This window comes from Cricetulus griseus, chromosome 6 (genome assembly GCF_003668045.3).
Source record: "Cricetulus griseus strain 17A/GY chromosome 6, alternate assembly CriGri-PICRH-1.0, whole genome shotgun sequence".
NCBI lineage: Eukaryota > Metazoa > Chordata > Mammalia > Rodentia > Cricetidae > Cricetulus > Cricetulus griseus.
This window is the reverse complement of record NC_048599.1, coordinates 124666736-124681402: the sequence shown is the minus strand read 5'-3', so window position 1 is coordinate 124681402 and position 14667 is coordinate 124666736. Positions and strand designations below refer to the sequence as shown.

The 14667-nt window shown below is 44.4% G+C and overlaps 1 protein-coding gene across 2 annotated transcripts in view; it reads left to right on the top strand.

Annotated features, from left to right (window-relative positions):
- Positions 1–343: 343 nt before the first annotated feature.
- Kif5c (kinesin family member 5C) overlaps positions 344–14667 on the top strand; it is a 134364-nt gene continuing 120040 nt past the window's right edge. For both annotated transcript variants that reach the window (XM_035446810.1, XM_035446811.1), the window contains exon 1: positions 344–469. In XM_035446810.1, coding sequence (XP_035302701.1) covers positions 344–469 — 126 coding nt within the window. The remainder of the gene's footprint in view (positions 470–14667) is intronic.

Sequence of the window (14667 nt, the reverse complement as noted above, 5' to 3'; positions counted from 1 at the left end):
TGAGTGCGCCGGAGCCCGGGAGGTCTGAGCTGGGAGGGGATCGTTCCCTGCGCATCGCCTCGTCCGCCCGCCGCGTGGTCGCGGGCAGGTGGGCCAGGGCTCAGGACTTGGCTGGAGGTCAGCAGCGGGGTGGGGGGCGGGGGGCAGCTAATAGGCTGCTCTCCTTCCCGGTGGCGGAGCTGCCCGGCTGTCCAGCGCAGGCTCGCCATGACCTGCTGAGAAGCTGCGGGAGGCTGCGGGAGGCGGCCTAGCTGCGGGCAGCGGTTGGTTCGCGGCCTCCTCGGTGGCGCTGCCCAGCCCGGCCCCCCACCCATCCCCGTGTCCCCTCCTGCAGCGTCCCGAGATGGCGGATCCAGCCGAATGCAGCATCAAAGTGATGTGCCGGTTCCGGCCCCTCAACGAAGCGGAGATCCTCCGCGGGGACAAATTCATCCCCAAATTCAAAGGCGACGAGACGGTGGTGATCGGGGTAAGTGGCCTTGGTGTCTCGCCCCTTCATTCGGCTTTGCACCGCAGAAATCTTCCGGACGCCTCCTCGGACATCCCCGCGGGGCTGAGCTCGAGGGTGGACCCGACGACAGCCCTTGGCCGGTGACTCCCTCCTGGCAGTGGTGGCACCGGGCGGCGGGGGCGTGCGAGGGCCGCCATTGTTCGTGGGTGGGGGCTCGGGTGGGCCTATTGTTCCCACGCTCGCCTCCGCGTGGGCAGTGTTTCGGATTGCCCAGCAAGCCGGGATCCCCAGGCCTTGGTCAAAAGTATAAGCTCCACAACCCACAGATGCATCCAGGCTAAGGTTTGTGTGAGACCTTAGCCAAAAAGGTAGGGAGGCAAGGTGCAAGAAAAACAAAATCCTCGCCTGGGCCGTGTATAGCCGGTTTCACCTTGCTCCCCGTGGGGAAGGTGAGGGGTGCTCTTGTTATCCCTGGGAGGTCTCTTTGTCTCTTGCTTCCTATCACCCCAAATTGTCCTAGATTTGTGCTTTGTCTGCTGGATGTCCCCTTCCCCCAGATCCTCTCTTCTGAGTGTCCACACAGTCTGATAGGTTTCGCTCTGGGTGAAGGGGAGACTGTCCAATCTTCGGAGAGAGGGAGTCCCTAAATAGCCCCTCTGTGTCAAGAGCAGAAGTTACTTTAGCATATCTAGGGTCTCCACTTTGATCACCCCCCCCCCAACTTAGCTCTGTCCCTGCAGTCTGGCTGCTGCTGGAACGGGGAGGGAAAACTAATGGCTTATAGTTCTTAATGGAATATACCAAATGAAATAAACTAGTCTTGCCCCCACCCCTTTTCTTAATCTGCTCTCCCTGTAGTGTGTGGCCCACGGTGCCCTCTTTGTATTCGAGCCGCGTGGGAAGGGAGTGAGTTAATGCGAGCCTCTAGGTCCCCACTGATACGTTCCTGGCAGCCAGCTCCAGGCTGCTGATGCAGCCTTCCCGACTCCAGCATTGATTAAGTGATGTCATCTCCATCACTGAGCATGCTCGGACTACCCCCCCCCCCACTCCCCCAGTGATTCCAGTACTGTTGTATTTAGGTCAAGTGATTGACAGGTGACAGTTTTCTGAGAGTGTAGCTAGAGAACACCTAGCCCTTCCCAAGCATGAGGCCTGTGTTTCTCCACCTAGGCTGCCCCCAGCATCTTTGGCAAGGTTGTCTGCTGCAGTCACTGTAAAGGGACTTTGGACAAGGAGGTGCTAGTTGTACTGGTAGGCGGGTATTTTCCTGTGTAGGGGATTAGAGTCCAAGCCTTGGCCTGGGGGCTTCATCTTGAATCTTGCTTAAGAAGGCACTTTTCCCCCCTGCAGAGCATGGCCACTTCCCTCCCGGTTTTCACAGCTAAAGGAAAATGCAGACCTCTGAATGCTGTGTGCATGGGCAGTCACTCATTCTGGTACCTGATCTATGAGAGTAGGAAAGGGATTTTTTTTTTCTTTGCCTAGTGTTAACATGCAGAAAAGAAGTGTGCTACAATTATTGATGAGGAAATTCTATACTTAATGGCATATATAGGCTAGTGATATATTCATGGCAGCCTGGAGCTAGTGTTACAGCTTCTAGCAGGAGATCCATCATAGTCTGATCTGTCTTTCCTGAGTGAGGCGTGGTTCAAGTACAGTGGCAGTTGCTAGGTACTTCTAGTCCCTTCCTCTTGGCTTGTAACAATTTTTAAAGTAACCATTGTTTCAGCTACTGAAAATGTTCTGGTGACCTTGTGTTTTGTTTTGTTTTTCTTCTCCTGATGCTTTAAAGGGCCTGAAGTTCTTCCCATATCTCCTTCTCCTCCCCCACCTTTCTTCTCTTCTACAAGGATCAGTGAAGTAGAGTAATAAATCCTCTTAGTTGTGCAAGCAAAGATTAATTTTAGTACTATTTACTATGAGTCTATGCTTATTCTCTGCCTAAATGTACACATGTAATACTAAGTTAAAGCAACCAGATACAGAAAAATTTTAACAGAAAGTTATGCATGTGAACATACATCCTGCACTTTATTTTTAAGGTTTTTGCTCATCCTACTATATTTGTTTAATGTAATAAATGTCTTTTAAAGATAATTACTGAAACAAAGCATCATATAGAGAAGTGTTATCGATTAGCTTGATGGCTTTTCAAAGTATGGGTTCCCAATAACCATCTTTCAGAGTAAGAAACAGGCATTTTCAGGACCTTAGAGGTTTCTCTGTTGTCACCAGTCCCCCAAGCCCCAGGGGAACCATTATTTTCATTTCAATATCACTTATAAATTTTGCTTGTTTTTCTTTACAGTAGGCTTTCTGTTGCGTTTCTAGCAACTGACATTGCAATGCTATGCTTGTCAAGTTGGTCTTGTTTGCAGTGGTGTTCTACCAGATTAATATACCTAAATGTATTTATTCCTTAGATTTTTTTTTTTAAAAGAGGATCTAGCTTTGTAGCCCAGGCTGGCTTTGACTTCACGATTCCCCTGCTTTAGCCCTCACAATACTGCAATTATAGGTGTGTGCCACCAAGCCCTGTAGCTGTTGGGACATAGCTGGCCTGCTTCCATTCGGGGCTAGCTTGTGTGGTGAACATTGCTTTGTGCATCTTTTGGTTCATGAGCATATAGAACAGACCAGTCTCAGATGCTGATTTGTGTTGCCTTGGCCTTAAGACCTTTCCCATTCCTAATTATTAATGTAGGTGTAAATTCAGTCTGGCAGTGTATATGACTCAGACATACATAGAAATGGCCTCAGTGGGTACATGGTGAGGATGCCCAAAGAACCTAGAACTGAGAGCCACCCAGAAATGTCGCTCTCAGCAGACACAAAGGAGGACATTTGGTGGAGTTAACTGTTAGTCCAAGGTCAGAAATCTGAAGTTCTTAGTTTTGAAGCAGAGATTTTTTTTTTTTGCCCCTTTAAAGACTTCTTCAGTTCTTGTAGTGTTGCAGATCAAGAGAGACAGATTTCCAGGTGGAATTTCTAGCTTTCTCCTTTAGGGAAATGCACAGTCCTGGAGGAGTGCCCTCCCTGCTTTATGTTTGAAGCTTCTATGCAAACCGGCCCCTCCACTCCTCCACCCAACTTTTCCAGCCACAAACAGCCTCTCTTTACTTTGACCTAATAGTACTGTATTCATTACCTTTCTGCTGCTGTGATAGAATGCCATAAACAAAACCTTCTGGAAGAGTTTATTTGGGCCTGTGATTCCAGAGGGAAAGTCCACAATGGCAGGGGAGACATGGCAGCAGGCAGCCAAGTAAGAAGCGTAGCTAGTACATCCCCACCTGCCAACTCAGGCACAGGGCAAACTGGAAGTGAGAGTGTGACTCTAACTCTCAGAGCCAGTCCCTAGTGACTGCTTTGTCCAGCAAGGCCATGCCTCTTAAAAGTCCCATACCATCTCCAAATATCACTAGCAACCAGAGACCAAGTGTTCAAATGCATGAGCCTATTGGGGACATTTCTTATTTAAACCATTACAGACATGTTTGTTTTATGTATGATCTCACATGTTTCCCCTTATACTATTGTTAATTTGATCATATAATCTAGTGATACTGTCAGCTATTCTAGGGATAAGGACCACCCAGGTTTTACTCCTTTGTACTTTTTAGGGCCTTATTCATAGATGGTATTACAGTATTTACTGATGTCTGTTAGTCTGGAAATCTTTAGTGTGTGTGTGTGTGCGTGTGTGTGTGTGTGTGTGTGTGTGTGTGTGTGTGTGTGTGTGTACTTGTGTGGAGGCCAAAGGTAGACATTGAGATGTCTTCCTCAGCTTCTTTCCATCTTATTTTTTGAGGCAAGGTCCCTCACTGAACCTAGAGTTTGCCAAAAGGGCAAGGTAGGCTGGCCACTGAGAGCCCAGGATGCACTTGCCTTTGATTCCCTGGTCCTAGAAGCACAAGTGCATGCTCTTACACTGGGCTTCTTGTGTGGATACTAGGGGTTTAACTTGGGTCAACTGTGTAGCAGCCACTTTCCTGACTAAACGATCACTTCAGTCTCTACTTTGATACAGTGACTTACCTTGCTGACTTGATTTTATAGACAGCAGGATGTGGGAAATAGTTAACCAGTTTCAAGTGCCATTCTTCTTTATAAGAGTAGGCTTTATACTCAAAGGGCTATAAAAATTAGAGAAAAAAATGCTGTGTTCAGCTTGTTGAAAAATTGGAGAGTTGCTGCCACTGATGATAAGCCAGAGTGGGAGGGGAGGACTTATGATTAGAAAGGGAACTTTTTCTTGTACCATTTTAATTCTTCAGAGAAAGTTATGCGATTTATAGGATTTCTCAGAGGACATTTTCATAGCTGCTAAAATCCTGATGAGTCAGCCATGACTGGGGGCTCCACCTCTTGGTTGTAAAGCATCTGTGTTGATAGAAGATCTCTGTCTTGGCCAGTTCTAAATGCTTCTTTAATGTGGCCTTTCCTTCCTCAGTTTCTTCTTGTTGGATATTTCCATTTGCAGTCCTGAGCTCCTAGGCCTTTTTCCTGAGACTGTGTAAGCTTTGAGAGCCACACTGTCTGCCACAAACCCTGAACCGGCCACTTGTGAGGAAAGTGACCTTGGGACTTGGGAGCTTGGCGTTAGTTTTCCACAGTGGATGGACAGAAAAGGAAGACATCTGAAAGACTGCAGATCCAGGTGTGAAGAAATGGGCTGTACTTGAGAGTTTTTCATTTGGTCCACTCAATTTACTGAGCTTTCAAAATAAGCATTAAAACAAAACAAAACAAAACTAAGCACTAGAACTTTCTTAGGAGTATAGTTCTAATGGTTTGGAAAACAATGTTTGATGACTCTTACATTAGGTTTCTATTACTTCAGTAACAAATTGCCAGATTATCACAGCCCAGATTAATTTTGTCAGTTTACACAAGTCAGAAACCCAGTAGGTTGGCTATTTTCTGTTTTGAGTCTCCAAGGGTCCAGACCCAGGTGCTGGTGGGGTTTTGTTCCTTCTGGAGGGTCTAGGGGGAAGCTGTAGCTCTGCTACGCTGGTGGCAGAAGCCAGTGGTTTATAGTCCCACTCCCTGATCTGAGATCTTCTTATCCTATTGTTAGATGATTAGCAAGCTTCATTCTGTGTACAAAGTCCCATTTATCATATTACATTAACATAAAATGGAGTTAGTGAGTGTGGACATCTTTGAGGAACAATAATCTGCCTAACATATAACACCATACTAAGATATAAAACATTTTCATCTCTCAGCAGCACTACACACATACACACACACACACACACACACACAAACACACACACACACACACACACACACACACACACACACACACACACGTGCACCAAAACCAGACAATAGTTCTCTTTTCACCCTTCCAGCTGCCACTCATTATTTTCCTTCTCTGTAATTTTGCTTTTCCCAGGTTGTCATAAACACTTATATTTTTAAGTCTAGGTTTTTTCACATAGCAACTCTTTATGACTTACTTATATTGGGTATATTCATATATAAACAGGTTTGTTGCTATCTTGCATAATATTTTTCCACTGAATGTATGGACATACCACAGTGCTTATCCACTAATCTTCAAGGACATTTGGATTGTTTCCAGTTGGTATGATTATAAAGATAGCTGCTATAAGCTATTGCATATAGGTTTTATGTGAGCATACATTTTTGTTTCTCTTGGTTGAATGCCCAGAAGTGGGATCGCTGTATCATTTGGTAACTATATGTTTAACTCTATAAGAAACTGCCAAAGTCTTTTTCAAAGTGGTTGGATCATTTTTGCCTTCTTATCTAAAAGCAGTAACATTTTAAGCCAAAGTTTAAAATAGCTTAGTCAGTCACTTTAAGTGTGTGCTAAATTAGTAGTGTTTTAGTGCATCAGCCCTTCATCCCCTGTGCTCAAAATTCAGAAATGTTTCTCGCTCCTGAAAATAGACTAGTAATTTTCTATAAAAATGCCACCAAATATTGGAGTGCATGAACTCAAGGGAGTAGAGTAGTTACAAGCTGACACACATTGCATACACTACTTCAGTATTCACTATTCCCAGGGAAGCATACAGTTGGTGCTTCATAAATGAAGAGGTTATGTAGAGGCAGGTGGACACGAAAAACTATGGATTCCGCAGCTAGTGGTGACACTTTTTCCAAGTGACTTAACTATTCTGGGCCTCAGTTTTCTCTTATTAAAAGCGGGAAGAATTATATAACAGGGTCATTAGTCTAAAATGAGCCGGTCATTGTCTGGCACAAAGAAAATATCCAGCATTGATTATCTCCCGAGTTTTCCATCCCTTTATACACCACCCCCCCAGAGTTATGTTTGTTCATGAAGGTTCTTGACATACTTCGGGTATCCTCTGAACACCTTGCATTTCCTAGGCATCTGTCCACTCCTTTCTCCTGCCTGAATAGCCACTCTTCATCTTGTTTGTGACCAAAGCTCATGTTCCATATAGCTATAGGTTCTATTAGCTGGTTCTTTATCTGAAGCAGTCATGCCTGAGACTGCATGTGTGTGTGTCTTCACCCAATGGCATCGGAAGTTCCTGGGGCCGAAGTTGTTTGTTTATTTAAATGATTTCTGTCTACTTTACTATAGTCACTTCCTTCCTAAGTGTATTCTGGCTGAAGGTTGTTCTTTTCCCCTGCTTGGCAGCCAGTCTGCACAAATGCTGATTTCTGTATTTCTTTAAATAACTTGGGAAATCACTGGAGATATTCCTTTCCCTCTACCTGCACTCATATGGCCCAACTCTTCTTGTTAATAATACTGTTTTCCACTCTTAGCCCCTCCTCCACATTTAAAGTTTGCGTTCTCCCCTACTCGTCTTTCCCCTGTGGTTCACACCTCATATTTTTCACCTGTGTCTCCTTATTAAAAAAAAAAAAAAAAAAAAAAAAAAGCAAAAAACAAAGGCCTGCTCCCAAATGGTTTCTCTCGAGGAACAAAAAAAATGCTCCCTTGACAGATCCAATTCCATCTTTTTTTCTTTTTTCTCTTTCTTTCTTTCTTTCTTTCTTTCTTTCTTTCTTTCTTTCTTTCTTTCTTTCTTTCTTTTTTCCAGAGACAGGGTTTTTCTAATGTAGCTTTGGAGCCGATTCTGGCACTTGCTCTGGAGACCGGGCTGGCCTCGAACTCACATAGATCTACCTGCCTCTGCCTCCCAAGCACTGGGATTAAGGGTGTGCACCACCAATGCCTGGAGATCCAATTGCATCTTATTTTTTCCTTTTTAAAAACAAACAAACAAACAAACAAACAAACAAAAGCTCTCCCTTTTCCTTTCTTAATTGTATATCAACCAAATTTCTTGTGGTAGAAATTGTTGCACACATTTGTGGTCATTTGTAAATATGGAGGGACTGGGAGAGAACAGTTGAGAACCATTCTAGCGTCTCCCAACCTCAAACATGTGAGGTCAGCCTGGGAGGGATGCCCAGATCTGCTGCTTCTTAGCTTAGAAATTGGCTGACCTGTACTGAGTTCCGGCTTCCTCATTTGGAAGACAGTGATGGCAGCAGTTCCCTTCTGGGGTAGCATGATGTGAAATGCCCAATTCACAGGCTCAGCTGCAGGTGTACAACAGGTATTGAAAAATCATTCCCTATGGGTGCTGACTAGTGGCTGTTTCTCTGTATTCCTGTGGGACTGACTCCCCTTGGGAAAGCCCAAGTCTTTCAGAGGCTCTTGGTGTCTGCAAGGTGAACCCCGATGATTTTGTGAGGCATTTGGGGCCCTCTACTTGAGTCTGCTCACTTCTCTAGCCTCACCCCTTACTCCATGTTCCAGCTGTGTTGTTTCTTTCCTCCCCTGCCCCCAGCTCCTCACACCTTCATGCCCAGAGACTGCCTGTATAGCTTCCCTGCATGGCTTCCCTTTCTGTTTCTGCTCCTTCAGGACTTCCTCAGGACTCTCTTAAGTCCTTCTTTCCTGTTCCTGCAGGTGAGGTAGGGTTAGTCCTTTCCCTCTATTTTCCCAGCCAGGCACAATGGATACTTTTATCCCATTAGGCTGAAAACCTGGTGAAGGCAAGGGAAACAAGCCCACTCATTCTGTTTTCAAGACCCAGAACTGTGCCTGGAACAGAGTATTGTTTAGTGCAAGGTCTATGGAAAGACAGGCCTTCTTCCTGTTGGTGCCTGTGTTTATTTGCTTGGGGGCACAGCCCTGACTTCTCTGGAACCATGTCTTTCCTGCCCTAGGGACCTTCATGGTTTTGTTCTCACTGTAAATGAGAAAGCTGTTCTCTGACCTAGGTGTGGTGGTACCTACTTGTAATCCCAGAACAGAAGAGGCTGAGGCAGGAACATGTCGAGCCTGGGCTACATACTGAGATTTTATGGCAGAAAGGAAAAAAATAGCTCTTTATAGTTTGGGGGGTGCTTTTAAAATATATGTTCATTGAAAAAAGATCATGAAAATCACAAAGACAGCAAAAATAGCTCATGGTTACCGACACAGGAATACCAGTTAACATTTCCTGGCATATACCGCTCCTTCCTTTTACCACCATGTACACTTTGTTTTAAAACAGATTCTGTTATGGGGTGTGTTCTAGCACCCAGCTTACTAAGTGGCATACTTCAGACATTTTCATTTGATTTGCATATTGCTTATAACTTCACTGTTTTCTAATCAATTATTTAACTGCTTCATTCAAAGGAACATTTGGCACTTTCTCTGTTTTTCACCCATTATAAACATATTATTCACCTCAGCCTACTAGACTTCTTTGTGAATTTGCCCAATTATTTTGGTAAAGTATATTTCTAGAGTTGAAATTGCGGGATGAAGGTTAGCTACAGTTCTAGGGCATCCACAATCTGGAGAGGAAGCGATTTAGAGACGGGGAATTGTCCTGTGTTTTATAGTCTCGCTTCTCTGCTTGCCCTATGGAATTGCTGCCAGTTTGTTTCATCAGGCAGTCTGGTCTGTGCTAAATTAAATTCTTACTGAGAATGTGTCTTCGTCATGCACTGTTAACCCCTAGATCCAGAGCGTGGCAATGCCTTCAAACTCTCAGTGTAAACCATGGGGTTTTGTAGGCAGTCTCCTGTCATTTTCAATATCCCAGAGGATGTTGTCTCTTCCAGGTGATCAAAAGCTAAATCTTTCTCTTGAGGCAGACACACAGAGAGGCAAAGATTGTAGTCTTAACGAGAAATAGGATGGATGTACCCTGCCTTCTTGTGTTGACATTGAATGGCCTGTGATAGCCCAGGGAAGTGGGGCGCTGAGTAGGGACCAAATAGCCCTCCCAGAAAGGCCCTAGAAAGAGGACCCTAGTTTCCTTTTCCTTGATTACTACTCTAAAAACAAACAAACAAACAAACAAAAAACCCAGTAAAAATTCAAATCGGAAAGAATGAAAATACACACTCCCATGTGCCTTGACCAGTCTTAACCATCATCACCAAATAGCCAACCAACCCCTTCCCCGCCCCATCGTCTCCTAACCTTTCCCATACTCACTAAATTACTTTATAGAAAACACAAAATCTCTCATTTCATGTCATTTGATCCCCAAACTTCAGTATATCACTCTAAAGGGTCACAACTCTTAAATATCACTGTGAAACACCACAATAACTAAAACACTACTAATGACTCCTCACTAACAAATACCCATAGCCTCATAAATTTCACCCCCCCACCCCAAGTCTGTTTGAATTGGATTGGTAGGTACTTTTAATTGGCAGGTACTCTCTTCCAATGGAGAGAGAGAAATGTATCCCTTGAAACAACAAAAGGGGACTCTGCAGGGATGGAGCCATTGTGGAGACAAGAACATGACAGTGACAAGGGCTGATCAAGATTCCAGACCCACCTCTGCCAACAATGCCCATGTTCTCATTATCCCTTTTAATCAAGCAAGGCTGTTGGCTTTGTGGCCACAAGACAGCTGACAAAGCTCCACACTCTATAACTTTACCTTGCTGCTACACTCCCTGACTCCAGTCAGCTTGTGGAAATGCCAGGGCAGGTGAACGAATGCCATTTGTGTCCCAACCACAGTCCTCAGCCTTGTTTGATCAAAGATTTGGAGAGGTTCTTTGAGGTGCGTTTGGGAGATTTTCATCTTATCTTTTCATCCATGGTGTGAACTGAATATTGGGAAACACATCTTCAGGGGAGTGTGTGAGAATAAAATCTGGTGCAGCTTCTAAGGAAAAGAGTTCAGTAGTTTCTGCTTTCTCATTGAAAGAGGAGAGAAATGGAGAAAAACAGAAATGAAAAAAATCCAGGTAATTAGTGTTTTAACAACTTACAGGGTAGATTCTGAGGAACCCCACCCCAATATTACTTTAGAAGCCTGTTCTGTGGAGATCTTGGACACACAGTTCTGGACTGACAAGCCTTAGGGACTTTTCCTTCCACAGACTCCCTCACAGGACTTTGCTCCAGTTTCCTGCTCGCCCTTGGCCTCCTGAGGAGCCCAGAGCTGGCTGCTTCATTCTCTGGGGAGGTTGTAATGTAGTTTTCTCAAAACCTGTCTGGAACCTTGCTCCTCAGAGCTTATTGATTCCCTCCTGGGAACTGGGGCAAATAACGGCTCCCTCTGACATCAGAGACCTTGGAGAGTCGTGGGGGAAGGGTTTTTATTTCTCTCATAGCTGTCCCTACCCCAAAGGGAGGGACAGGTGCGAGTCTGACTATCTGGTGTCTAGACCTCTGTTAGACTTGGTTTCTAATGGAGTAGGTCCTGAATCAGTACTTCCTGTGTTTGACTTCTGTGGTAACCTGAAGTAAACTGGACTCTGCAGGGTGTAGCTTCTTGGGCTGGCCACCAGGGCTGTTCTCAGTCCTCATTACCGGTGGCTCAGTAGCTCACAAACTCCAGGCCCAGCTGAACTAGTTTCAAGTTCATGTAGGCTCGGGCAGCAGGGGTATAGGGTGGTTGGGTGATGAGAGTAGAAAAGAGTATAACCCTTCTCATTTGCCCTGGGCTAGACCTTGTGTTGGGATTGTGGGTGCTGGTGCCCCACCTACACCATGATGAATACTGTGTGTCATGGGTTTCCTGTGTGGTATAAACCCAATGGAAGGGTGGCAGAGTAAAGGAGCAACTGGATTTTGGAGGAGATTGTGATATTCTTGGGTCTCTGGTGCTAATGTCATTGTGATCTCACTAAATTCATGATCCCATTAATATATGTTTTATATATATATATATATATATATATATATATATATATGAGCATTAGCTTTAGAAGAAAAATGTGTAGCTCTTTGGAAGGGCTGAACAAACAGCACAACCAACTATTAACCTATTTAAACTAGCAGGGAACAACATCGGAAGTACTCTATGCTCGACCAACAGCATTTGCATGTACACACGTGTACTAAATTTCCATGGTAAACCTGGCTGTGGACAAGGACCTACTTCAAGATTTTCTTTATAAATTTTCTCATCTAGATTTGTCCAAAAACATTTGCAAAGGAGAAAATAGATACCCGTTTGCCACTTCCTAGCCCTGGTGGGGTAGAGGCACATGGGTTCTGGTGCTCCCTGGCCAGCTAGTCTAGCTGAATCCTGTGACTCCAGGCTCAGGTGAAGGACTGTCTCAGGAAGTAAGGCAGGTGCAATGAAGGAAGGTACCCTGAGATGATCTCTGCCTTCTACACATGCAAGCAAGTTCATGCAACTGTCCCCACCCCAAAAGATCCCCTCCCCCAAAACTACCTAAAACAGATATAAAGCAGTAACTAGTAGATTATGGAAAAATTGCCATTAAATACATTATTGTCAGTCCAAAAATGTTTCCTTTTAAAAGAGGTATTCTGTGCATTATAACCTTTTTTGAACTCCCCTCTCAGCTGCCCAGTCTTGTGGCCACTGGTCACATTAGTCTATTGAGCAACTTGAAATATAAGCCATCTGCATTAGGGTGTTTAGTAGTTGCAAAATATGCACCAGACATTGAAGACTCAGTATCAAACACACACACTCACACACACACACACACACACACACACACACACACACACACACACACACAATAAAGCAGTACCTCCCTCGACCAAAACAACAAACAAAAACCTTCAGGAAAAGAATCATTGATGTGGATAAGATCCATTACACATTGCGGGGATATTTTGGATGGAATATGTTTGACTACTAGCCCCAAGTGCAGTTTTAGATTTCATAGTATTCACATCTTCATAATGCAAACTTGGACAACTTTCCTAGCATTGCGATACAGGGTTCAGACTTTACATTCATTAGATTTAGTTCCACTCTACTGTATTGAGGGCCTACTGAGTGCTCAGCTCCATCAAACATCCTGAGTCCTGCCATCAACCGGAGGGAAAAATGAACCTTACAAGTAACTGTCCACAGAGAAGTAAAAGCAAAGCCTTGTTGCCATAGGGAAAACACATCTGGTTCTGTTGGGGACAGCAGGCTGAAGGACCCTTTGTCCATTATCTGGGGGAACCTACTTTGCGGTTCTCCATAACTATTTTCTACATTTCAGTTTGTAATACTCCTGAGGAGAGGTGTGAGCCGAGTGTGTGCTTCTGCCCTGGTCCTTCCCTTTCCTATTTATCTGTGTCCCTACCTTTTCCCTATGCAAATACCAGGACATTGAGGGTTACCTTTGAGAACCCCTGGGAACAACAGCCCAACTGTGCCCTTGTTAAGGACAAGACATTTGGGGACTGGTGGCTAGTGAATGAAACTGAGAGCACCAAAAGGTGACTGGATCCCACGGATTCTGGGAAATTTCACTTTGCTTCCTGGCTCTGTGGTCTACCCTGGAGCCAGCCTTGAAGCCAGCCTAGGGCCTCACTCATGCCCCTGCAGCTCCTGAGCCTGGAGTGTCTAATGTCACCTCCCAGGGAGATTTGCTTTCAATTTGCAGGCAAGAAACACCACAGTGACTGCAAATCTGCTACTTACCTTCTGTCACCATCCTGTCACTGTTGTAGGAATGATGAAATCTTTTGTCTTGAAATGCATTTTCCATTAGTATGGTGACTTCTAATGAGATTGCTCTGCCTAATGGGACAAAAGCAGCCATTAGGATGTGGAGGAGCCATAGCTGTAGTGGAAAGCCAAGGAAACCACCTTTGTCACTCTCAGGTACCTTTTCTTTGTGCATCTGTGGAAGAGGTTGCCTTCAGGTAAAGAAAGCCATGCAGCTCTTTGCAGGAATTTGATTCAATGTTGAAAATCTGCCCCTCCCCACTAAGTCCCTGGTATCTGAATCGATGCAGAATTGATTGATCCTCTTTGTAAATGGTGGAAGCAGGTATTACCACAAAGAAACTACCGGAATCACCACAAATCTGCCATTATTTAATATTCCTACCTAATTGTTAAAAGCAGTGTATTCAGAGGTATACATGTAGTCCTGCCCCTTTTCTTCTTGCTTACCTAATATGCTATCTGAGGGGTTTCTGTGTGGCAGAATATCCTCAAAATAATACCTTTTAGTAATTACTTAATGCCCATTGGGCTAGCATAGCAATTTGCTAGCCTGTCTTTTCCTGTTTTTGACACTGAGAACTCCATCTTGCACTTACCTTCAATCCTAGTTGGTGAGCGTCTTTATGCATGGAGCTATTTTCATTAGTTCCATTATTTATAGAGAATTTATTGACCAGAGGCAGATTTCCTTGGCCTGATGCTGTGGCTGCTTAAATCTGATCCTATTAAATGGCAGCCTGTTGTTTTTCACAAAGACTCTACTGATTCCTGCATCATTCAAGGATGGGTGACTGGACCATCTGGCAGTAAATCCATTCCTAAAGTAAAGGAACTGAATCATTTGAAAGGATGATTATATAGTATAAGTATAGCAGTGGTCTAATGAAAATCCGTAGGGATTTCCCCCCTGGTCTTTGCTCTGATGCAGGTGAGCTTTAAATGAATGGTGTAACTATCCAGAAAACTGTCTTAAAAATTTACAATAGTACTGCCTGTGAGCATTCCCAGAGTCAGGCTGTGTGTGTGTGTGTGTGTGTGTGTGTGTGTGTGTGTGTGTGTGTGTGTGTGTGTCCATCTGTCCAACCTGGCAATATTAAAGGACAGATTTGGTAGCATCACTGCGCTGTAGCCCCAACATCTAACAACTGACAGAAGAATTGAGTGAAGGTGATGATTTCTATTCTGAATGACCTCAAGGCTCTTTTCACAAATGATTATTTCTCTTGTGGCATGGGATGAGCATTAGCCTGTATACAGCAGCATCTGCCTGAGTGTGCTTTGGCT